Raw genomic sequence first — 23,685 nt, forward strand, 5'->3', positions numbered from 1 at the left:
TTCTGGTTCAAATAAGATTTATCTGTTAATTTATTACCATCCTGTGATCCAGTGCTGTTTCATTCTGGCGCAGAATTTCTGCTCGAGCGTCTTTGTGTCTGGACCTCTCGTTTTGTTGATGTGCTCTGGATTTGTCTGCGAAACTGCTGCGAGTTACTACTTGGAAGCTACTTGATTTCGAATCTGTAAGCATTTCATGTTTATTTATGCGTTTCACGTAAATAATGGAATATTTACTTGTTCGATTCGACGGTAGGGTGACTTGTCGACCTTTTAGATACAATTACAAGTAGCGATAATTTTAATACGATGGCTCTTCGTCTAAATATTGCATTAATAGTTATAATAAAATTAAAACTTAAGTATCGCATTAATAATAATAATAATATATTACAGTTTACCATTGGCAAGCTTTGAAGTTTGTATTGTTTTACTTAGCGACACAGATTTGGATCAACTTTAATTGCAGACAAATAAATTTATCTCTTCTTCCACAGAAGACAATATCATTTGTTTCTTTAAGCGGAGCTTGAATTAAAAAATCTACAATAAAATCCCATTTTTCGTGATTCCTGAATCGCACAACTCGCAGGCCTCGAATTACTTTTGAATCGTGCGTTTAATAAAAAATTGTTAAACGCAACAGTTTTGTAGCTTCACATTTATTATCTGCGAAGAATTGAATCAGATTTTACAATGTATATTCAAAAAATTAATTTTTAATTCATCGAAATCAATCGTGTCGTAAAGGCTTCGATAATAGTAAAAGAAAGTTGTAAAAAATTATTCAGTTACTTAATTTAAGACACCACGTCGACGATCTTAGTTCTTCTAATTTTGACGAGCAGCTTCTCTCAATAATTTTTAATAATTTCTGGAATATCCACAGAAAGTTATTGCTGCTAATATATAAAAAGAAAGTGGTAACAAATTATTCAGTTACTTAATTTAAGACAGCACGTCGACGACCTTAGTTCTTCTAATTTTGACGAGCAGCTTCTCTCAATAATTTTTAATAATTTCTGGAATATCCACAGAAAGTTATTGCTGCTAATATATAAAAAGAAAGTGGTAACAAATTATTCAGTTACTTAATTTAAGACAGCACGTCGACGACCTTAGTTCTTCTAATTTTGACGAGCAGCTTCTCTCAATAATTTTTAATAATTTCTGGAATATCCACAGAAAGTTATTGCTGCTAATATATAAAAAGAAAGTGGTAACAAATTATTCAGTTACTTAATTTAAGACACCACGTCGACGACCTTAGTTCTTCAAATTTTGACGAGCAGCTTTTCTCAATAATTTTTAATAATTTCTGGAATATCCACAGAAAGTTATTGCTGCTAATGTATAAAAAATAATGATGTCGTGCGTCGAGGAAAAATTGTATTAAAAACAGAGCGCGTACCAATCTGCCACTGCAGAAAGAAACTATTTGGTTTGTTGATAGTCGATGCGTTTAATTGCGATATTACGGCGATGCTGTGAACTAATCGCTGTTGATCTTTATTATCATCCTTAGCCAACAGCTCGAACATGCGTGGAAATGCAGTAGAATGCGTACGAAAACGCATTTTGCTCGATAATATCTCTGAGTGGACCAGCGAAGGCGGTTTTTAAGTCCCTCAAGGACAAGTTTTGCGTGAATCGAAAACCGGTTCCAGATATATGCACTTTCGAGCAACTGAATCGACTTCTCAACTTCCAAATATAAACACTTGAAGTGAATTTCTTCAAAATTGGTGCAACCATTGGACAAAAAACTTCTGAGGTTTCTGAGAACAGAGACACGTACAGTAAAAATGTTTTTAACGATTATTTTTGTCTAGAATTGTGGCGATTAGTGGCATGGAAAATAATGATTGGCAAAAGAACGAGCTCGAAACGAAATAGAAGGAAGTTTGTGGTCGTTACTGCAATTAAGAGCAACTAAATCGATTGAATCAAAATTGCTGCAGTCAATGGACAACAAAATATATCAGTTTTTAGCTTTAAATTGGTACCAATGTCGTAAAAATTGGTCGACTATTTTTTTAATTATGTCACCTGAATTTCTGTGAGCAAGAAAAGGTAAAATATCCTTTTTCTTTTTTTGGAAACGATGTTTTTATTAAATTAAAACGAAGAATTTGAATTTAACGCTGAAAATTTATTTGATTTATTAAATTTTAATGTTTGGCGTTGCGCTTCTGGCTTGAAGGATATTTTACCTTTCTTTTGTTCATTGGAATTTGGGTCATGTAATTAGAATTTTAGATTTGTTCGATTATTTTATGGCAGGTTTATTACTTAACTTCAATCATTAAGCTGAGATATCTAACTTTAACGATTATTTTATGGTAGGTTTTTTATTTAACTTCAATTTATAAGCTGAGATATTTAACTTAAGAAAATTCACAAGGTGATTGAAGAGAAAACGATAAAACCCAAGAAGAAAAAAGATTGCGATAAAAATGATTAAGAGCAATATAAATTTCGGTTGTGACCTACATTACCGACTGTGGATCGTTACTTAAGAACTACCTAAACCTATTTTAAGTTCAACGCAGAGATTTTCAACTTTTATGCCACAACGTCTTTCTGAAAACGAAATTTCTCCCCATCTTTTATTTTTTTAATAGATATAATAATACAGACACGTTTTAAACAATAAAAACTGCATGAAAAGAAAAGAAAAACTGTAAACTACAACTAACAGAGTAATAACAAGAGGTTTTGCTATTATGCATATACATTTTTGTATTGCCACAAAATTGACCAAATCTTGGATGCAATGTAAATATTTTTTGCGCCTCCCAGAGAAAATTGAATCTAATTTTCAGTTACAATAAAAGTGCACGATATTTTTCAGAAAAGGTGGACTGGCTGAATTGAAGAAGAATGGCGACGTACGTGGAAATTATTTGCGGGTTCGTCGCCGTGTTTCTAGCGTTTTATTACTACCTCACCTCGACGTTCGACTTCTGGAAAGTACGAGGAGTACCTGGGCCACGACCCATGCCAGTGTTTGGTAACATGAAAAATGTGGTGCTCCTGAAGACGTCCACCAGCCACTTTGTAAGAGACATTTACTACGAATACAAAGACGAGCCAATGGTTGGAATATTCATATGGAGAACGCCAGTAATTATTCTACATGATCCAGAACTTATTAAGGACGTTCTGATAAGGGACTTTTCCAAGTTCGCTGATCGGGGATTCCCTGTTGTAGAAAAGGTAAACGAGTAAGCTGAGATTGGAAATTGATTGAACAAATTCATTATCAGTGTCTTCGCACTCCCTTTTTTCATGTTGCACAGTCACAAAACTAATATATAATGACCTCTAACACATAATTTAGTATTTGTAGCATGATACAAAGGTACTAGAAAGAGTAACATAAATTACAAACAGCCAAATAAACCAACAAGACGAACGCTTCAGCAACTTGGTGTGACTTTACTCTGCAAATCCTGTGCGAATTAGACGGAACATCCAAAGAGTTAATTTTATTCGCATCAGCTATTAAAATCCTAATTAATATAATTATTTTAGGCAGAACCATTGTCTCCAAATCTGTTTAATTTGGAAGCTGAAAGATGGAGACCGATGAGAGCAAAATTGTCGCCAATATTCACATCAGGAAAGCTGAGAGAAATGTTCCCTCTGATAATGGAATGTTCTAATCATTTGGAGCAATATTTGGATAAACTGGTATCGAAAGGAGAGCCTGTTGAATGTCGTGAATTAATAGCAAAGTACACGACAGACGTAATAGGCAGTTGCGCCTTTGGCTTAGAAATAAACGCTTTATCTGATGAGGAGAGCGAGTTCCGTCGAGTGGGCAGACAAGTGTTTGGTAGCTTGTCGCAGGTCATTAGATTCCGAATTAAGGAAATGGCACCAACCTTCTACAATTTACTTGGCTACGTGTTACCACCAACCGAAATTACAACATTCTACACCAAAATTATTGTGGATACGCTGGCGTACAGGAAAGAGAACAATATTGTTAGGCCTGACTTCGTCAACATGCTTCTGGAGCTTAAGAAAAACGCGGATAAAGTGGAGACTATTGGTACGTTCTATTGGCTTGTTACATATAAAATCTCTGATTTTTAGGATTAACCAGTGGATTCTACATATTTCTTCCCAGAAGTTTCTAGTCTTTCTACTCCATTTTTATAAAAATCTGTGTGCAACTTGGGGCATATATATTTAGCATTTTATTTGTGTATTTGATCGACTACTTTATAGTGAGTTTTTTTTTACCCTTTTGGTCATTCTCAGAATCTTTACGTTAAGATGTTTAACTGAAGTTCAATTTTTAAGTTAAGATACTAAACTGAAGTAAGTTCAGTCCTTAAATTAAGATACCAAACTTAAATAAGTTCAGTGTTTACGTTGAGATATTTAACTGAAGTAACTTCAATATTTATGTTAAGATATTTAACTTAAATTCAATTCTTATCTAAAATATCTCAACTTGAAGATTGAACTTGCTTAAGTTATGTATCTTAGCTTAAAGATTGAACTTACTTAAGTTAATGTTCGAAATTAAGTTTAGTATCTTAACGTAGAGATTCAATACACTTTAGTTAAATATCTCAGCTTAAAGATTGGAGATAAATATAAAACCTACCATAAAATAATCGAACAAATCTAAAAAACAAAATCTTCAATTCATGGCCTCTGAGTTGCACTTATTTTTATGAGAAACGTCCAGAAATTTTCACTGTTTAAGACTTATCTTCATCCCCATCCATGAATTACAAATACGATGCTTTACATTATTTATTATATTTTGCAGAACTAACGGATACATTGCTAACAGCACAGGCGTTCGTTTTCTTTGTTGCTGGATTTGAAACTTCTGCAACAACAATGACCCATGTTCTTTATGAATTAGCTTTGAATGATAATATACAGAAAAAACTGCGACAAGAAATTAAGGAACACTTTGAGAAAAATAATGGAGAATTGAAGTACGATGATATAAAAAATATGACGTATCTGGACTTAGTATTTCGTGGTATGTATATGTAATTGTTAATACTTTTCTTCCCTTAGAACAATTCCTATTTCGATTCCACTAATTATCCAATAATAATCTACAGTATTTTAAAATTTTCTTGGTCTACTCACAGTGTGATAATAAATTTAGTATTTTAAATTCTGTGGTCTCATTCATCGATATCTCCTAAAAAATTTTATATGGTTCGTTTCTCTCGTTACCTTTTTAAAAAATTGCATACTTCAAAAATCAGGCAACGGCAAGTGATAAGTGTTACTACAACTAACAACAAGCAACTGACGAATGGACAAGTGGAAATTATCGTCCTACTAACCAGCTACTCTTTGTTTTACATAATTCTAACTAGGTATTTTTGGAAAGTGGACTTGGACGCAAATAATCGTTTTACAGAAACATTAAGGAAATATCCACCTGGGCCAATCTTGATAAGGAAGTCGGTGGCTGATTATACTTTCAAGAACACAAAAGTCACTATACCAAAGAAATCATTCGTATGGGTACCATTATATGCGCTTCACCACGATCCAGCTATTTATCCAAATCCAGACGCTTTTATCCCTGAAAGGTTCACAGATGATGCTGTTGCAGCGCGACACCCTATGCATTATTTACCTTTCGGCGATGGCCCAAGGAACTGTATTGGTACGCCAACTAATTACAGTATTTTAAACTTCTTAGCTTATTTTACAACTTATCAATCATACCATTCAATTTCTTAGCTTATTTTACAATTTACAATTAAAAATTCAATAAATGGTTTCCTTAAATCACATGAATGCAGCCTGAATGAAATTTGTATAAGAATTAGCGCAACTTCTTAGGCCATTTGCATTAGCCTCGAATACACCCCCAATGAAATGGGTCATTTAAATGTTTGCGCAAGGTACCAGAGAAGGTGCGATGCAGTGAGAAAATGCACATGAGCCTCTTCGAGCTGCTTACGCACCTTATTACCTGTTACTTCTTCCTGATTTTGGCCTATATTCTCTAAATGTTAGATTTACAGTAATCAAAGGTTCCTATGTTGGGTTCTTTTAATATATTAAGCGTTTCCTCATTCTCTAATAGACACGTTGTTCCAAATGCTTTAATTACTATCAAATTGTATCAAATATTTTAATGTTTTTCATTGAAGATGCTACTCAGGCAATAAATATATTTAATATAGTCATGAAGAAGTTCTAAGATAAAAGATAAAAGATTAAGCAGAATTGGTTAATGTCAGATGTTATTGATATTTTTGTATTCTAGGTGCTAGATTCGCCATTTACCAATCCAAAATTGGGCTCATAACAATACTTCGCAATTACAGAGTGGAAGTATGCGACAAAACTATGATTCCATACGTAATCGATCCAGCTTCTTTCTTAGTATCGCCTAAAGGAGGAATATATTTGAAGTTTACAAAAGAAGAAAGCTAAGATTCTATAAGTGTTGACATTAATAGATATTATACATGTATAGTAAGAAGTAAGAACGTTACAACTTTAAAGTAAAACAAGGTATTACCCGATGTTTATAAAATATAAAATATATTTTTTTATTTCCAAAAGGTTCAAATCTTTTTCAAGTAATTGGCAACTTTCACTCGGACGCTTAATAGGAGATATCTCGTAATTGGCAATTTTGGTACAGGTGCTTACTACGAGATATCTCCTATCGCTATCCTAGAAGAATTTAACTTTTAGATCGTACTGTTCAGACGCATAACAATTATTACATCACTGTGGAAATATTGATTCATGAAAAGTGATGCGATGGACCTTCAATTATCCGAGTCAGTCGAGAAACAAGTACTTGGTTCATCTAATTCCATACGTTCACATGATTCTATTCACAGTCAATGATTCATAGTGTTCAAGTGCCAATTAGGTAGGAGACCAGCAGTCTGAAGAACGTAAGCAGATCATCGACCAGCTAACTACGCAGCCACTCAAGTGATACACATTTACGCGATTATGCTTACCACATGAAATCGACTAGGTAACGTAAAATGTAGTACTCTGAAGGTAAATAATTCCAAAAATATTAAAAAAAATGCAGTAGAAAATATTAAACATTACATTAGAAATAATTGCAGGGCTCAGCGCCCTCGCACAAGTTTCTAATCAACTACAATTAATATAGAAGAGCTATGCATCTCGTAGATGGCGTCTGCTGGGCCCAGCGCATTGCACCACGTTTCCCAGAATTATCGAGAGCGACACCTGCAGCAGCAAGAGCTCATCGCGTGTCCATTGGATCATCCCAGGAGAAATCGCATCAAATACTCCGACGATAAAGTCTTCCTCAGCCAGTCACTCGCTGAAACTGCCAAGCGTCGGTACTCTGATAATTAATTTATCTCTCCGCTGTTAACTGTCTTTCTGGTTCAAATAAGATTTATCTGTTAATTTATTACCATCCTGTGATCCAGTGCTGTTTCATTCTGGCGCAGAATTTCTGCTCGAGCGTCTTTGTGTCTGGACCTCTCGTTTTGTTGATGTGCTCTGGATTTGTCTGCGAAACTGCTGCGAGTTACTACTTGGAAGCCACTTGATTTCGGATCTGTAAGCATTTCATGTTTATTTATGCGTTTCACGTAAATAATGGAGTATTTACTTGTTCGATTCGACGCTGCGATGACTTGTCGACCTTGAAATGTAATTACAAGTAGCGGGAATCTGATACATGGTAGTACGATAGTTCTCCGTCCAAATATCGCATTAATACTGGCGATGAAACTGAAACTTAAGCATCGCGTTAGTGACAATAATAATATATTACTGTTTACCATTGGTAGGCTCTGAATTTTGTGCTGTTTTACTTAGCGACACAGATTTGGACCAACTCTCATCCCAGACAAACGAATTTAACTCTTCTTCCACGGAATACAATATCATTTGTTTCTTTAAGCGGAGCTTGAATGAAAAAATCTACAATAAAATCCCATTTTTCGAGATTCTGAATCGCACAACTCGCAGACCTCGAATTGCTTTTGAATCGTGCGTTTAATAAAAAAATTGTTAAACGTAAAAGTTTTATAGTTTTAAAGTGATTAGTGGTAACACCTTGACCTTTGTTCTGCACAGAGTAGTTCTCAAAATTTGTAGACCAACTTTCTCTTTTTTTTTTCAAGTAAGATAGTTTCGTGGATCGAGAAAATATTTAATTTTAAGACGAGAAATTAAATATTCTCTTGGTATACGAAAAAAAGAAAAGAATGTCGATCTTAAAATTAGAATAAAAATTTAATTTAATTTTTATTTCAATCCAAATTTAATTTTATTTTAATTTCAGAAGAAAATTTATATCGTGCATCGAGTAAAAGTCGTAGATCGAGCAAAATAATATCTCAAAATTTACATAACTGCACGACGCGTAATAATAGTTAAGGCGTTAGCAGTTTATGCAATAAAACTTCTATTCTAAGACCATAAATATTAATCAATGCTAATCCTGATGCTGTTTATCAATGAGAAATTTTTTACAATTTATAATTCACTATTTCCTGTGCATATTATTTACTATATACGCAGAAAACGTAATTTTAACTTCATATTGCATGAAAACACCTTCGTGCAAGCTACATTGAAGTATTTTGTCCAAAATAATTCTCAATCAAGCTCGAAAATCACGATCACAGTCCTCATTTACCACTTTATTGTTAATTACAATAAAATCTTCATTGTAAACAACAAAATAGACCATAAAAGAGTCAACTAGGCCCAAAAACCAAATATCCTGAAAACCAAAATTGCACAGCAGTTAAATGTATACAAATACATTCAAAATATTAATTTTTAATTCGTCGAAATCAGTTGAGTCGTAAAGACGTCGATAATAGTAAAAGAAAGTTGTTAAAAATTATTCAATTACTTAATTTAAGACAGCACGTCGATGATCTTAGTTTTTCTAATTTTTCAGAGCAGCTTTCCTCAATAATTTTTATCAATTTCGAGAATATCTACGGAAAGTTATTGCTTCTAATATATAACGTCGGATGCGTCAGCATGATGAGGCCGTTTGTTTGCGTTTTTTATAATAAAACCACGTCCGTCTGCGAGCAAACTCTCCAGCGAGTAAACATAAAAAATCTTTCCAAGAGATCTACAGTTCCTGCAAACATTAAGACCCACTCGAACTTAAACCCTTCCCCTGATCGTGTTCCACATAATTGTAAAATCTGACTCAGTTCTTCGCAGATAATAAACGCGAAGCTACAAAACTGTTGCGTTTAACAATTTTTTATTAAACGCACGATTCAAAAGTAATTCGAGGTCCGCGAGTTGTGCGATTCAGGAATCTCGAAAAATGGGATTTTATTGTAGATTTTTTAATTCAAGCTTCGCTTAAAGAAACAAACGATATTGTATTCTGTGAAAGAAGAGATAAATTCGTTTGTCTGGGATGAGAGTTGGTTCAAATCTGTGTCGCTAAGTAAAACAGCGCAAACTTAAAAGTTTACTAATGGTAAATAATAATATATTATTATTGTTATTAATTGGATATTTTAGTTTTAGTTTTATTATGAATATTAATGCAATATTTAGACGGAGAGTTGTGATATTATCAAACGTCGATAATAGTAAAAGAAAGTGGTAACAAATTACTCAGTTACTTAATTTAAGACAGCACGTCGACGATCTTAGTTCTTCTAATTTTGACGAGCAGCTTTTCTCAATAATTTTTAATAATTTCTGGAATATCTACAGAAAGTTATTGTTGCTAATGTATAAAAAGAAAGTGGTAACAAATTATTCAGTTACTTAATTTAAGACAGCACGTCGATGACCTTAGTTCTTCTAATTTTGACGAGCAGCTTTTCTCAATAATTTTTAATAATTTCTGGAATATCCACAGAAAGTTATTGCCGCTAATATATAAAAAGAAAGTGGTAACAAATTATTCAGTTACTTAATTTAAGACAGCACGTCGACGACCTTAGTTCTTCTAATTTTGACGAGCAGCTTTTCTCAATAACTTTTAATAATTTCTGGAATATCTACAGAAAGTTATTGCTGCCAATATATAAAAAGAAAGTGGTAACAAATTATTCAGTTACTTAATTTAAGACAGCACGTCGACGATCTTAGTTCTTCTAATTTTGACGAGCAGCTTTTCTCAATAATTTTTAATAATTTCTGGAATATCTACAGAAAGTTATTGTTGCTAATATATAAAAAGAAAGTGGTAACAAATTATTCAGTTACTTAATTTAAGACAGCACGTCGATGACCTTAGTTCTTCCAATTTTGACGAGCAGCTTCTCTCAATAATTTTTAATAATTTCTGGAATATCTACAGAAAGTTATTGCTGCTAATATATAAAAAGAAAGTGGTAACAAATTATTCAGTTACTTAATTTAAGACACCACGTCGATGACCTTAGTTCTTCTAATTTTGACGAGCAGCTTCTCTCAATAATTTTTAATAATTTCTGGAATATCCACAGAAAGTTATTGCTGCTAATATATAAAAAGAAAATGGTAACAAATTATTCAGTTACTTAATTTAAGACAGCACGTCGACGATCTTAGTTCTTCTAATTTTGACGAGCAACTTTTCTCAATAATTTTTAATAATTTCTGGAATATCTACAGAAAGTTATTGCTGCTAATATATAAAAAGAAAGTGGTAACAAATTATTCAGTTACTTAATTTAAGACAGCACGTCGACGACCTTAGTTCTTCTAATTTTGACGAGCAGCTTCTCTCAATAATTTTTAATAATTTCTGGAATATCCACAGAAAGTTATTGCTGCTAATATATAAAAAGAAAGTGGTAAAAAATTATTCAGTTACTTAATTTAAGACACCACGTCGACGATCTTAGTTTTTCCAATTTTGACGAGCAGCTTCTCTCAATAATTTTTAATAATTTCTGGAATATCCACAGAAAGTTATTGCTGCTAATATATAAAAAGAAAGTGGTAACAAATTATTCAGTTACTTAATTTAAGACAGCACGTCGACGATCTTAGTTCTTCTAATTTTGACGAGCAGCTTTTCTCAATAATTTTTAATAATTTCTGGAATATCTACAGAAAGTTATTGCTGCTAATGTATAAAAAATAATGATGTCGTGCGTCGAGGAAAAATTGTATTCAAAACAGAGCGCGTACCAATCTGCGACTGCAGAAAGAAACTATTTGGTTTGTTGATAGTCGATGCGTTTAATTGCGGTATTACGGCGATGCCGTGAACTAATCGCTGTTGATCTTTATTATCATTCTTGGCCAACAGCTCGAACATGCGTGCGAAGGTAGAAAAGATCGTTTTGCCAAGTCATTTCCTAATGGACTGGCGGCGAAGGCGGTTATTAAGTCCCTCAAGGACAAGCTTCGCATACACCAACAACCGGTTCCGTTTCATGGTAAAATATATATGGTCGGATATAGAGTTTGCGACCAAATGAATCGACTGATTCGACTGAATCTTCAGATATGGATGTTGAAAGTCAATTTTTTTCTGAAATCTTCAGATTTGGATGTTCAAAGTCAATTATTTTCAGAAATCTTCAGATATGGATGTTCAAAGTCAATTTTTTTTCAGAAATCTTCAAATATGGATGTTCAAATTTAATTTTTTTTCAGAAATCTTCAGATTTGGATGTTCAAAGTCAATTTTTTTTTTCAGAAATCTTCAGATATGGATGTTCAAAGTCAATTTTCTTCAGAAATCTTCAGATATGGATGTTCAAGGTCAATTTTTTTCAGAAATCTTCAGATATGGATGTTCAAAGTGAATTTTTTTCAGAAATCTTCAGATATGGATGTTCAAAGTCAATTCTTTTCAGAATCTGTGCACTCTGTAAATGAAAAGTATATTGGTTTTTAGTGATTGACTGTTTAACTTTAAATTAATAGCAACTTTGTAAGAATTGGTGGACTATTTTTGAGAAATCTGTTGAGATTTTTGTGTTAAAATGTGGGATCGAGTTAAGATATTTAATTGAATGTCAATTTTTAAGTTAAGATAGTAGAGTTGAATTAGTTTTAATCTTTAAGTTGAGATAGTAAATTTGTAAGATAGTAAGCTATTTTTAATTTAAGTAAGTTCAATTTTTATGTTGAGATATTTGAGTTGAGTTTGTTCAATCTTTATGTTAATATATTTAACTTAAATAAATTTAATTTTTAAGCTGAGATACTCAACTCAAGTAAGTTCAAATTTTAACTGAAGCAAGTTAAATCTTTAAGTTCAATCATTAACTTAAGTAAGTTCAATCTTTAAGTTCAATCATTAACTTAAGTAAGTTCAATCTTTAAGTTCAATCATTAACTTAAGTAAGTTCAATCTTTAAGTTCAATAATTAACTTAAGTAAGTTCAATCTTTAACAAATAAATTTATTTATTATTAATTTAGTTATTTATTATATAAATTATTTAACTTAAATTCAATCCTTAAATTAAATATCTTAACTTGAAGATTGGACTTATTTAAGTTAGGTATCTTAAGGATTAAATTTACTTAAATTAACAATTGACCTTAAGGATTGAACTTATTGAAGTTAAATATTTTAAAGATTGAACTTACTTAAATGAAGTATCTTAGCTAAAATATTTAATTTGTTTAAAAATCACTGCTAAGATATTGCCATTTTACCAATAGAAATTATTGCTAAAATAGTGCTAAGATATTGCTATTTTAAAAATAGAAATTATTGTTAAATATCTTATGAATTGAAGTTAATTAAGTTATGTATCTTAGCTTAAATATTATAATTTAAAATTAGCTTAAATTTAATTTCTAAAATTAACTTCAACATTAGCTTAAATATTGAATTTACTTAAATTAAATATCTTAATGATTGAACTTATTTAAGTTAAAAATCTAAGCTTAAAGATTAAACTTAAATGTCTTAACTTGAAAATTGAACTTACTTAAATTAAATATCTTAATGATTGAACTTATTTAAGTTAAAAATCTAAGCTTGAAGATTAAACTTAAATGTCTTAACTTGAAAATTGAACTTACTTAAATTAAATATCTTAATGATTGAACTTATTTAAGTTAAAAATCTAAGCTTAAAGATTAAACTTAAATGTCTTAACTTGAAAATTGAACTTACTTAAATTAAATATCTTAAAGATTGAACTTACTTAAATTATGTATCTTAGCTTGAATGTTATAATTTAAAATTAGCTTAAATATTGAATTTATTTAAGTTAAATATCTTAAACATTGAATTCACTTAAGTTAAAAATCTTAGCTTAAAAATTGAAATTAAATATCTCAACTCAAATATCGAACTTAAATAAAATAATCAAACAAATCTAAAAACCTAACTTTTATCGCAATGCTTATTTTTCTTGGGTTTTACCGTTTTCCCTCAACAACCACCTTGTGAATTAACTTAAGTTAAATATCTCAGCTTATAAATTGAAGTTAAGTAAAAAACCTACCATAAAATAATCGTTAAAGTTAGATATCTCAGCTTAAAGATTGAAGTTAAGCAATAAACCTGCCATGAAATAATCGAACAAATCTAAAATTCTAATTACATGACCCAAATTCCAATAAACAAAAAAAAGGTAAAATATCCTTTAAGCCAGAAGCGCAACGCCAAACACTAAAATTTAATAAATCAAATAAATTTTCAGCGTTAAATTCAAATTCTTCGTTTTAATTTAATAAAAACATCGTTTCCAAAAAAAGAAAAAGGATATTTTACCTTTTCTTGCTCACAGAAATTCAGGTGACATAATTAAAAAAATAGTCGACCAATTTTTACGACATTGGTACCAATTTAAAGCTAAAAACTGATATATTTTGTTGTCCACTGACTGCAGCAATTTTGAAAAAATTAATTTCATGCTCGTATCTGGAGATTCAATCGATTTAGTTGCTCTTAATTGCAGTAACGACCGCAAACTTCCTTCTATTTCGTTTCGAGCTCGTTTTTTTTTGCCAATCATTATTTTCCATGCCATTAATCGCCACAATTCTAGACAAAAATAATCATTGAAAACATTTTTACATTACGTGTCTGAATTCTTAGGAATTTACTTACATAACATTCAGAAATTTACTTCCATAAAGTAGAAAAATGAAAAAACAAAAAATAACGCATGAACGGACAGTAATTTAAGTTGTTAATAATAGAATAACATTTTGAAATAGTGCGATAACTGGCACGATAATAATTCAAGTTATCGTTAATCGATAAACGATAAACAAGCTTTTTAAGTTCAATGTTTGGCGTTGAAATAAAAACTTTGTACTAATGCCAAGCAATTGAACGAGTTACATTTTTTGCTGATAACAGCTTAGTTTACTATCTAGCGCATTTTTCCATTAATAATCAATTTCTTTCCATTAATAAAACAATATCTTCTGTTTGAAGTTCTGTTTCGCTGCAATAACAACAAGATTGCGGTCATTGTCGATTTTATCTATTAAATGTGGGATTAGAAATATCATTTTTATGTGGAATTAAGGTTTTCGTGATTTCTCAGTAGAGCAATCTTTTAATTTTATTGGAAAAAGAAACGTGTGTTGAGTTTTATCGATTCTGCAGAAGCCTGTAAAATTAAAGTTCAGCGTTTAGATTAGAAAGTTGATGAGCAAGCATGATCTGATGAAAAGTATACAGATGTTGATAAGTAGAACGCGTATTTATCGACATCTGCAAAGTGTTTTGGTTTTGAAATAGCTGATAGAGAAAACGAGAACGCGGAGCACTCGCAAACGTTGTCTACGAGAATTATTTTTGTTATGACAATTGTAGGAAAATAAATTTAAGTTTGAAAAGAGGTGAACTGCCTCTGGCGTAGTAATAAGTTGATTTTTTGTGCTTTAATGGTCCTTCTGAGGGAATACCAGCATTAATTAGCGATCATAGAGGATGAATTTGTTAGCATTGTAGTTTTTTGAGGACTCCATGTTTCTTTGAAGTTATATGGTAGATATTGTTGTTAAAATATTGTTCAGATATTGCTTTTTTAGTAATAGAAACTATGTTTAAAATATTGTTAAGATGTTGATATTTTAGCAATAGAAACTATGTCTAAAATATTGCTAAGATATTGATATTTTAGCAATAGAAACTACTGTTAAATTATTATTAAGATATTGATATTTTAGCAATAGAAACTACTGTTAAATTATTATTAAGATATTGATATTTTAGCAATAGAAACTACTGTTAAATTATTATTAAGATATTGATATTTTAGCAATAGAAATTATCACTAAAATATTACTATTTTAACAATAGAAATTATTGCTAAGATATTATCATTTTAACAGTAGAAATTATTGCTAAGATATTGCTATTTTAGCAGTAGAAATTATTGTTAAAATAGAGATAAGATATTGCTATATTAACATTAGAAATTATTGTTAAAATATTGCTAAGATATTGATATTTTAGCAATAGAAATTACCACTAAAATATTGTTAGGGTATTGCTATTTTAATAATAAAAATTTCTGCCAAAATAGTGCTAAGATATTACTATTTTAACAATAGAAATTATTGCTAAGATATTGCTATTTTAGCAATAGAAATCACTGTTACAATAGAGATAAGATATTGCTATTTTAATAATAAAAATTACTGCTAAAATAGTGCTAAGATATTGCTATATTAATAATAAAAATTACTGCTAAAATAGTGCTAAGATATTACTATTTTAACAATAGAAATTATTGCTAAGATATTATCATTTTAACAGTAGAAATTATTGCTAAGATATTATCATTTTAACAGTAGAAATTATTGCTAAGATATTATCATTTTAACAGTAGAAATTATTGCTAAGATATTGCTATTTTAGTACTAGAAATTATTGTTAAAATAGAGATAGGATATTGCTATATTAACATTAGAAATTATTGTTAAAATATTGCTAAGATATTGATATTTTAGCAATAGAAATTATTGCTAAAATAGTACTAAGATATTGCTATTTTAACAATAGAAATTATTGCTAAAATAATGCTATCATACTGCTATTTTAACAATAGAAATTGCTGCTAAAATACCGCTATTTTAGCAATAAAAATTACTGCTAGGATATTGCAATTTTAACAATAGAAATTATTGCTAAAATAGTGCTAATATATTACTATCTTAACAACAGAAATTATTGCTAAGATATTGCTATTTTAACAATAAAAATTACTACTAACATATTACTATTTCAGCAATAGAAATTACTGCTAAAATACCGCTATTTTAGCAATAAAAATTACTGCTAGGATATTGCCATTTTAACAATAGAAATTATTGCTAAAATAGTGCTAATATATTACTATCTTAACAAGAGAAATTATTGCTAAGATATTGCTATTTTAACAATAAAAATTACTACTAACATATTACTATTTTAGCAATAGAAGTTATTGCTAAAATAATGCTGAGATATTGCTATTTTAATAATAGAAATTATTGCTAAGATATTATTACTATTTTAACAATAAAAATTGTTGCTAAAATAGTGCTAAGATATTGCTATTTTTGTAATAGAAGTTATTGTTAAAGTAATGCTGAGATATTGCTATTATAACAGTAGATATTACTGTTGAGATATTGCTATTTTAGCAGTAGAAATTATTGCTGAATTAGTGCTAATATATTACTATTTTAACTATTTGCAAGAATAGCAATATCTCAATAATATTTTAGATTTAGTTTCTATTGCAAGAACAGCAATATCTCAATAATATTTTAGATATAGTTTCTATTGCAACAATAGCAATATCTCAATAATATTTTAGATATAATTTCTATTGCAACAATAGCAATATCTCAATAATATTTTAGATATAGTTTCTATTGCAACAATAGCAATATCTTAGCAATATCTTATACTGTATAAACTAGTTACAACTCTTTCTAAACTTTTTCTTTCTTACTTATTACTATACGCATGCATGAAAAATATTTATTAACGCATGCGATAACAATAATACTTTTCTTTTCTCCTTTTCCCTTTTCTTTTTCCATCTTCTTTCTTTGGTATGTTTTTTGTTATCCTTCTCCTGCATCAGACATTATTATTATTATTATCATTTACTTTTCCTCGTAAGTTGCCTTCGATTCTCTTGAGAAACGCTGTAATTGACTTCACAACTGTTCTCAACTCCTTCTTTATGAAGAATCTTATATCATCGTCCTGCTCGATTCCTTTCCTTTCTACTATCTTTATTAAATTTTGTCATTCGTTAACATATGTTGAGCTCATCCAGATTGTACGGTTTGCATCTTTGATCTCTTCGATTGCATTCACATTTTGGTAATTCCTTTCTTAACAATTCTTATACTTAATTTAGATATTGCGCTTCAAATAAAAATTACACAGTTCCTTGGAAATGTGCAAGTTGATTTTCTATTTTAGAAAACTTTCTGGAAAAGATATTTCTGCTTTAAAAATTCAGTCAACAGTCATAGTAAATTAACTGTTGATAAGAGTACAATAAGAGTCAACAGCCACCGTAAATTAACTGTTGAGAAGAGTATAATTTACTTTCCTTCCTTTCTTTTATCGTACGCGCTTTAAATGGACCCATCTGAAAGAATTAAGCTAAGCGGAAGTGTGATTGTTGAAACGGAAAGATAAATGCTGAGAAAAAAAAAACATTGCGACTTAAATTGATATATGATTCGCAGAAAAAGTCTGGCAGGCCAAAGGTAAAGCTGACTGGCTTTTTTACAGCCAAGATTACAGTATCAATGTTCCAATTCTCGCCAAGTGTCGTTGGTATTTTATCAAATGGACGAGTTGTGTTTCTGCGGCATAAATGAGTCATCTGAAATGAGTAACGCGTTATCTAAAAAATCAATAATGACGCTGGATTATTAGGTGTAACATACTCTGTCACGGTGAGAATTGTTTTCGCACACTTTCCAGCGAATAATGAGTTGCACTTGCGTTTCTCCGAATTTATAAGGTCAATATTCCACTTCTTGCTCGTCGAGCATCGATTCAGCAGAATTAATTACGTAATCTGCTCGTGCATCGACCAATCTTCTGTTATCTGAATTTTCATTAATTGTAATTGCACCGTTGCTTTCACCAGGCTTTCGAATTGGACTTAGAAAATTTACAGAGCAATAGAAATGATTTAGAGCGATAAAAACTTCAGTTGCGACCTATATTACCGACCAGAGATTACTACTCAAGAAGTATCTAAAGCTACTTTAAGTCCAGTGCAGAGATTTCCAACTCTTGTGCCACCACGTCTTTCTGAAAACAAAATTTGCCACTTTCTTTCATTTTTTAAATAGATATGATGATATTTAATCAATTTTAAATAATAAAAACTGTATTAAGAATAGAGGAGAATTGTAAAATGCAATTAATAGAGTATAATAACAGGATTAATTTGCAATAGTAGAGCAAAGTTTTAATTTTTATTGGTGAGATATTTTATTATCTTAGGAGTTTTATTAGCAACAATTTCTATTGTTAATGTAGTAGAATTTTAGCAACAGTTTCTATTGCACAACAAGCAATATCTTAGCAATATTATCTATTACTGAAATAGGAATATTTTAGCAGTAATTTCTATTGTTAAAATAGTAATAAATTAGCACTATTTTAGCAATAATTCCTATTGTTAAAATAGAGCTACGTTAGCAGTAATTTCTATTGTTGAAATAGCAATTCCGTAGCACTATTTTAGTAATAATTTTTATTGTTAAAATAGCAATATTTTAGACACAATTTTTATTGTTAAAATAGCAATATCGTAGAACTATTTTAGCAATAATTTGTATTGCTAAAATAGTAATATGTGAGCAGTAATTTTATTGTTAAAATACCAATTTCGTACCACTATTTTAGCTGTTTTTATTATTAAAATAGCAATATTTTAGACACAATCTTTATTGTTAAAATAGCAATATTATAGACACAATTTCTATTGCTAAAATAGCAATACCTTAACAATGTTTTAACAGTAATTTCTATTGCTAAAATATCAATATTTTAGCAATATTTTAGATATAATTTTTATTGGAAAAATAGCAATATATTAGCAGTAATTGCCATTGTTAAAGTAGCACAATCTTAGTACTATTTTAACAATAATTTTTATTGCAAAAATAGCAATATCTTAACAGTATTTTCTATTACTAAAATTGCAATATCTTAGCAATAATTTCCATTGCTAAAATAGTAATATCTCAGCAATAATTTCTATTGTTACAATAGTAATATCTTGGCACTATTTTAACAACAATTTCTGTTATTGAAATAACAATATCTTAGCAATAATTTCTGTCGCTAAAATAGCAATATCTTAGCACTATTTTAAGAATAATTTCTATTGCAAAAATAGCAAAATCTTAGCAGTAATTTCTATTATTAACGTAGCAGTATCTCAGTATTATTTTAGCAATATTTTCTGTTGCTAAAATAACAATATCTTAGCAATAATTTCTATCGTTAAAATAGCAGTATCTTAGCAGTATTTTAAGTATAATTTCTATTGCAAAAATAGCAAAATCTTAGCAGTAATTTCTATTATTAACGTAGCAGTATCTCAGTATTATTTTAGCAATATTTTCCATTGCTAAAACAGCAGTATCTTAGCAATAATTTCTATTGTTAACATAGTAATATATTAGCACCATTTCAGCAATAATTTCTTTTGCCAAAGTAGTAATATCTTGGCAATAATTTCTATTACTAAAACAGCAATATCTTAACAATATTTTAGCAGTAGTTTATATTGCTAAAATATGAATATCATAATAATATATTTTATTTTAACAGAAGGTATTATTATAATGCATATACATTTTTATGTTGCCACAAAATTTACCAAATCTTGGATGCAATGTAAATATTTTTTGCGCCTCTCAGAGAAAATTGAATCTAATTTTCAGTTACAATAAAAGTGCACGATATTTTTCAGAAAAGGTGGACTGGCTGAGTTGAAGAAGAATGGCGACGTACGTGGAAATTATTTGCGGGATCATCGCCGTGTTTCTAGCGTTTTACTACTACTTCACCTCGACGTTCGACTTCTGGAAAGTACGTGGAGTAGCTGGGCCACGACCCATGCCAGTGTTTGGTAACATGAAAAATGTGATGCTCCTGAAGACGTCCACGAGCCACTTCTTAAGGGACATCTACAAGGAATACGAGAACGAGCCAATGATTGGAATATTTGCAAGGAGAACGCCAATAATTATTATACGCGATCCAGAACTTATTAAGGACGTTCTGATAAGAGACTTTTCCAAGTTCGTCGATCGAGGATTCCCTGTTGTAGAAAAGGTAAACGAGTGAGCTGAGATTGGAAATTTGTTTCATCAATTCATTATCAGTGTCTACGCAATCCTTTTTTCCATGTCGCACAGTCACAAAACTAATATATAATGGCCTCTAAATATAACTTGGTATTTGTAGCATGATACAAAGGTGCTAAAAAGAATAATATAAATTGCAAACAACAAAATGAACCAATAAGACGAACGCTTCAGCAATTTTGCATGACTTTACTCTGCAAATCCTGTGCGATTTGGACGGAACATCCAAACAGTTAATTTTATTCGCACCAGCTATTGAAATGCTAATTAATATAATTATTTCAGGCGGAACCATTGTCTCAACATCTGTTCAATTTGGAGGCTGAAAGATGGAGGCCGTTGAGGACAAGATTGTCGCCAGTATTCACATCAGGAAAACTGAAGGAGATGTTTCCTCTGATAATCGACTGTTCGAAACATTTGCAGCAGTATTTGGACAAACTGGCGTCGAAAGGGGAGCCTGTTGAGTGTCGTGAATTAACAGCAAAGTTCACGACAGACGTAATTGGCAGCTGCGCCTTTGGCATAGAAATGAACGCTTTATCCGATGAGGAGAGCGAGTTCCGTCGTGTGGGCAGACAGGTGTTTGATGTTAACTTCTGGCAGGTCATGAGATTCAGACTTAGGCAAATGGCACCAAAGTTCTACAATTTACTTGGCTACGTGTTACCACCAACTGAAATTACAACGTTCTTCACCAAAATTATTGTGGATACGATGCTGTACAGGAACGAGAACAAAATTGTTAGGCCTGACTTCGTCAACATGCTTCTCGAGCTTAAGAAACATCCGGATAAATTGGAAAATATCAGTACGTTCTATTGGGTTGTAACATATAAGATCTCTGAGTTTAAGGATTAACCAGTGGATCCTACGTATTTCTTCCAAGATGTTTCTAGTCTTTCAATTCCATTTTTATAAAAATCTGTGCGCAACTTGGGAGATATATATTTAGCATTTTGTTGGTGTATTTGATCGACTACTTTGTAGAGAGTTTTTTTTTACTCTTTTGGTCATTCTCAGAATCTTTACGTTAAGATGTTTAACTGAAGTTCAATTTTTAAGTTAAGATACTAAACTGAAGTAAGTTCAGTCCTTAAATTAAGATACCAAACTTAAATAAGTTCAGTGTTTACGTTGAGATATTTAACTGAAGTAACTTCAATCTTTATGTTAAGATATTTAACTCAAATTCAATCCTTAAATAAAATATCTCGACTTGAAGATTGAACTTACTTAAGTTATATATCTTAGCTTAATGATTGAACTTAAGTTAATGTTTGAAATTAAGTTTAGTATCTTAACGTAGAGATTCAACTCACTTTAGTTAAATATCTCAGCTTAAAGATTGGAGTTAAATAAAAAACCTACCATAAAATAATCGAACAAATCTAAAAAACAAAATCTTCAATTTATGGCCTCAAAGTTGCACTTATTTTTATGAGAAACGCCCAGAAATTTTTACTGTTTAAGACTTATCTTCATCCCCATCCATGAATTACAAATACGATGCTTTACATTATTTATCATATTTTCCAGAACTAACGGATACATTGCTGACTGCACAGGCGTTCGTTTTCTTCATTGCTGGATTTGAAACTTCCTCAACAACAATGACCCACGCTCTTTATGAATTAGCTTTGAATGTCGATGTACAGAAAAAACTGCGACAAGAAATTAAGGAACACTATGAGAAAAATAATGGGGAATTGAAGTACGATGATATCAAAAATATGGCGTATCTGGACTTAGTATTTCGTGGTATGTATATGTAATTGTTAATACTTTTCTTCCCTTAGAACAATTCCTATTTCGATTCCACTAATTATCCAATAATAATCTACAGTATTTTAAAATTTTCTTGGTCTACTCACAGTGTGGTAATAAATTTAGTATTTTAAATTCTGTGGTCTCATTCATCGATATCTCCTAAAAAATTTTATATGGTTCGTTTCACTCGTTACCTTTTTAAAAAATTGCATACTTCAAAAATCAGGCAACGGCAAGTGATACGTATCACTACAACTAACAACAAGCAACCGACGAATGGTCAAGTGGAAATTATCATCCTATTAACCAGCTAATCTTTGTTTTACATAATTCTAACTAGGTATTTTTGGAAAGTGGACTTAGACGCAAATAATCATTTTACAGAAACATTAAGGAAATATCCACCTGGGCCACTGTTGGTAAGGAAGTCCGTGGCTAGTTATACCTTCAAGAACACAAAAGTTACCATACCAGAGAAATCAGTCATATGGATACCATTATATGCACTTCACCACGATCCAGCTATTTATCCAAATCCGGATGCTTTTATCCCTGAAAGATTCACAGATGATGCTGTTGCAGCGCGACACCCTATGCATTATTTACCTTTCGGCGATGGCCCAAGGAACTGTATTGGTACGTCAACTAATTACAGTATTTTAAACTTCTTAGCTTATTTTACAACTTATCAATTGTACCATTCAATTTCTTAGCTTATTTTACAATTTTCAATTAAAAATTCAATAAATGGTTTCTTTAAATCACATGAACGCAGCTTGAATGAAATTTGTATAAGAATTGGCGCAACTTCTTAGGCCATTTGCATTAGCCATGAGAATACCCCTAATGAGGCACCAGAGAAGATGTGATGCAGTGAGAAAATGCACATGAGCCCCTTCGAGCTGCTTACGCACTTCATTACCTGTTATTTCTTCCAGATTTTGGTCTATATTCTCTAAATGTTAGATTTACAGTAATCAAAGGTTCCCATATTGGGTTCTTGTAATATATTAAGCGTTTCCACATTTTCTTATAGATACATTGTCCCAAATACTTTAATTACTATCAAATTGTATCAAATATTTTAATGTTTTTCAGTGAAAATGCCACTCGGGCAATGAATATATCTAATATAGTCATGAAGAAGTTGTAAGATAGAAGATAAAAGATTAGGCGGAATTAGTTTGTGTCAAATGTTATTGATATTTTTCTATTTTAGGTGCACGATTCGCAGTTTATCAGTCCAAAGTTGGCCTCATAACAATGCTTCGCAATTATAAAGTGGAAGTATGCGACAAAACTATGATTCCATACGTAATCGATCCAGCTGCTTTCTTACTAGCGCCCAAAGGAGGAATATATTTGAAGTTCACTAAAGAAGAGAGTTGAGATTTTATAAGTTTTGATATTAATAGATATTATACTTGTATAATAAGAAGTTAAAACGTTATAACTTTAAAGTAAAATAAAGTATTACACTGTGTTTGCGAAATATAAAATATATGTTTTCGTTTCCAAAAAGTTCAATTTTTTTTCAAGTTATTGGCAGTTTTGATTCAGATGCTTACCATGAGATATCTCATAGTTGGCAGTTTTGATGCAGGCTCTTAATACGATATCTCATAGTTAGCAGCGAATAGTTTAAATGCTT

The 23,685-nt window shown here is 30.8% G+C and overlaps 3 protein-coding genes across 3 annotated transcripts in view; 2 read left to right on the forward strand and 1 right to left on the reverse strand.

Moving 5' to 3' along the window:
* Window positions 1-23,685, reverse strand: part of C1galta (Glycoprotein-N-acetylgalactosamine 3-beta-galactosyltransferase 1) — a 326,221-nt gene that overhangs the window by 22,394 nt on the left and 280,142 nt on the right. The gene's annotated exons all lie outside the window — the stretch shown is intronic.
* On the forward strand, window positions 2,884-6,447 carry LOC143430931 (putative cytochrome P450 6a14). The gene is made up of 5 exons (XM_076907410.1): window positions 2,884-3,219; window positions 3,538-4,060; window positions 4,793-5,014; window positions 5,408-5,659; window positions 6,269-6,447. Exons 1-5 carry the CDS (start codon window positions 2,884-2,886, stop codon window positions 6,436-6,438), a joined length of 1,503 nt encoding a protein of 500 aa, XP_076763525.1. The 3' UTR covers window positions 6,439-6,447.
* On the forward strand, window positions 19,882-23,520 carry LOC143430930 (putative cytochrome P450 6a14). Its single transcript, XM_076907409.1, has 5 exons — window positions 19,882-20,232; window positions 20,550-21,075; window positions 21,804-22,025; window positions 22,419-22,670; window positions 23,254-23,520. The coding sequence occupies exons 1-5, from the start codon at window positions 19,897-19,899 to the stop codon at window positions 23,421-23,423; spliced, it is 1,506 nt and encodes a 501-aa protein (XP_076763524.1). The 5' UTR covers window positions 19,882-19,896; the 3' UTR covers window positions 23,424-23,520.

This window comes from Xylocopa sonorina, chromosome 16 (genome assembly GCF_050948175.1).
Source record: "Xylocopa sonorina isolate GNS202 chromosome 16, iyXylSono1_principal, whole genome shotgun sequence".
Classification (NCBI taxonomy): Eukaryota; Metazoa; Arthropoda; class Insecta; order Hymenoptera; family Apidae; genus Xylocopa; species Xylocopa sonorina.

Bases quoted from the DNA above. Each gene is read 5' to 3' on its own strand.
- LOC143430930 (XM_076907409.1), top strand. From the start codon at position 19,897: ATGGCGACGTACGTGGAAATTATTTGCGGGATCATCGCCGTGTTTCTA. The intron at 22,026-22,418 runs GTATGTATATGT...ATCATTTTACAG, and splicing joins TCTGGACTTAGTATTTCGTG to AAACATTAAGGAAATATCCA. The intron at 22,671-23,253 runs GTACGTCAACTA...TTTCTATTTTAG, and splicing joins TGGCCCAAGGAACTGTATTG to GTGCACGATTCGCAGTTTAT.
- LOC143430931 (XM_076907410.1), top strand. From the start codon at position 2,884: ATGGCGACGTACGTGGAAATTATTTGCGGGTTCGTCGCCGTGTTTCTA. The intron at 3,220-3,537 runs GTAAACGAGTAA...TAATTATTTTAG, and splicing joins GATTCCCTGTTGTAGAAAAG to GCAGAACCATTGTCTCCAAA. The intron at 5,015-5,407 runs GTATGTATATGT...ATCGTTTTACAG, and splicing joins TCTGGACTTAGTATTTCGTG to AAACATTAAGGAAATATCCA.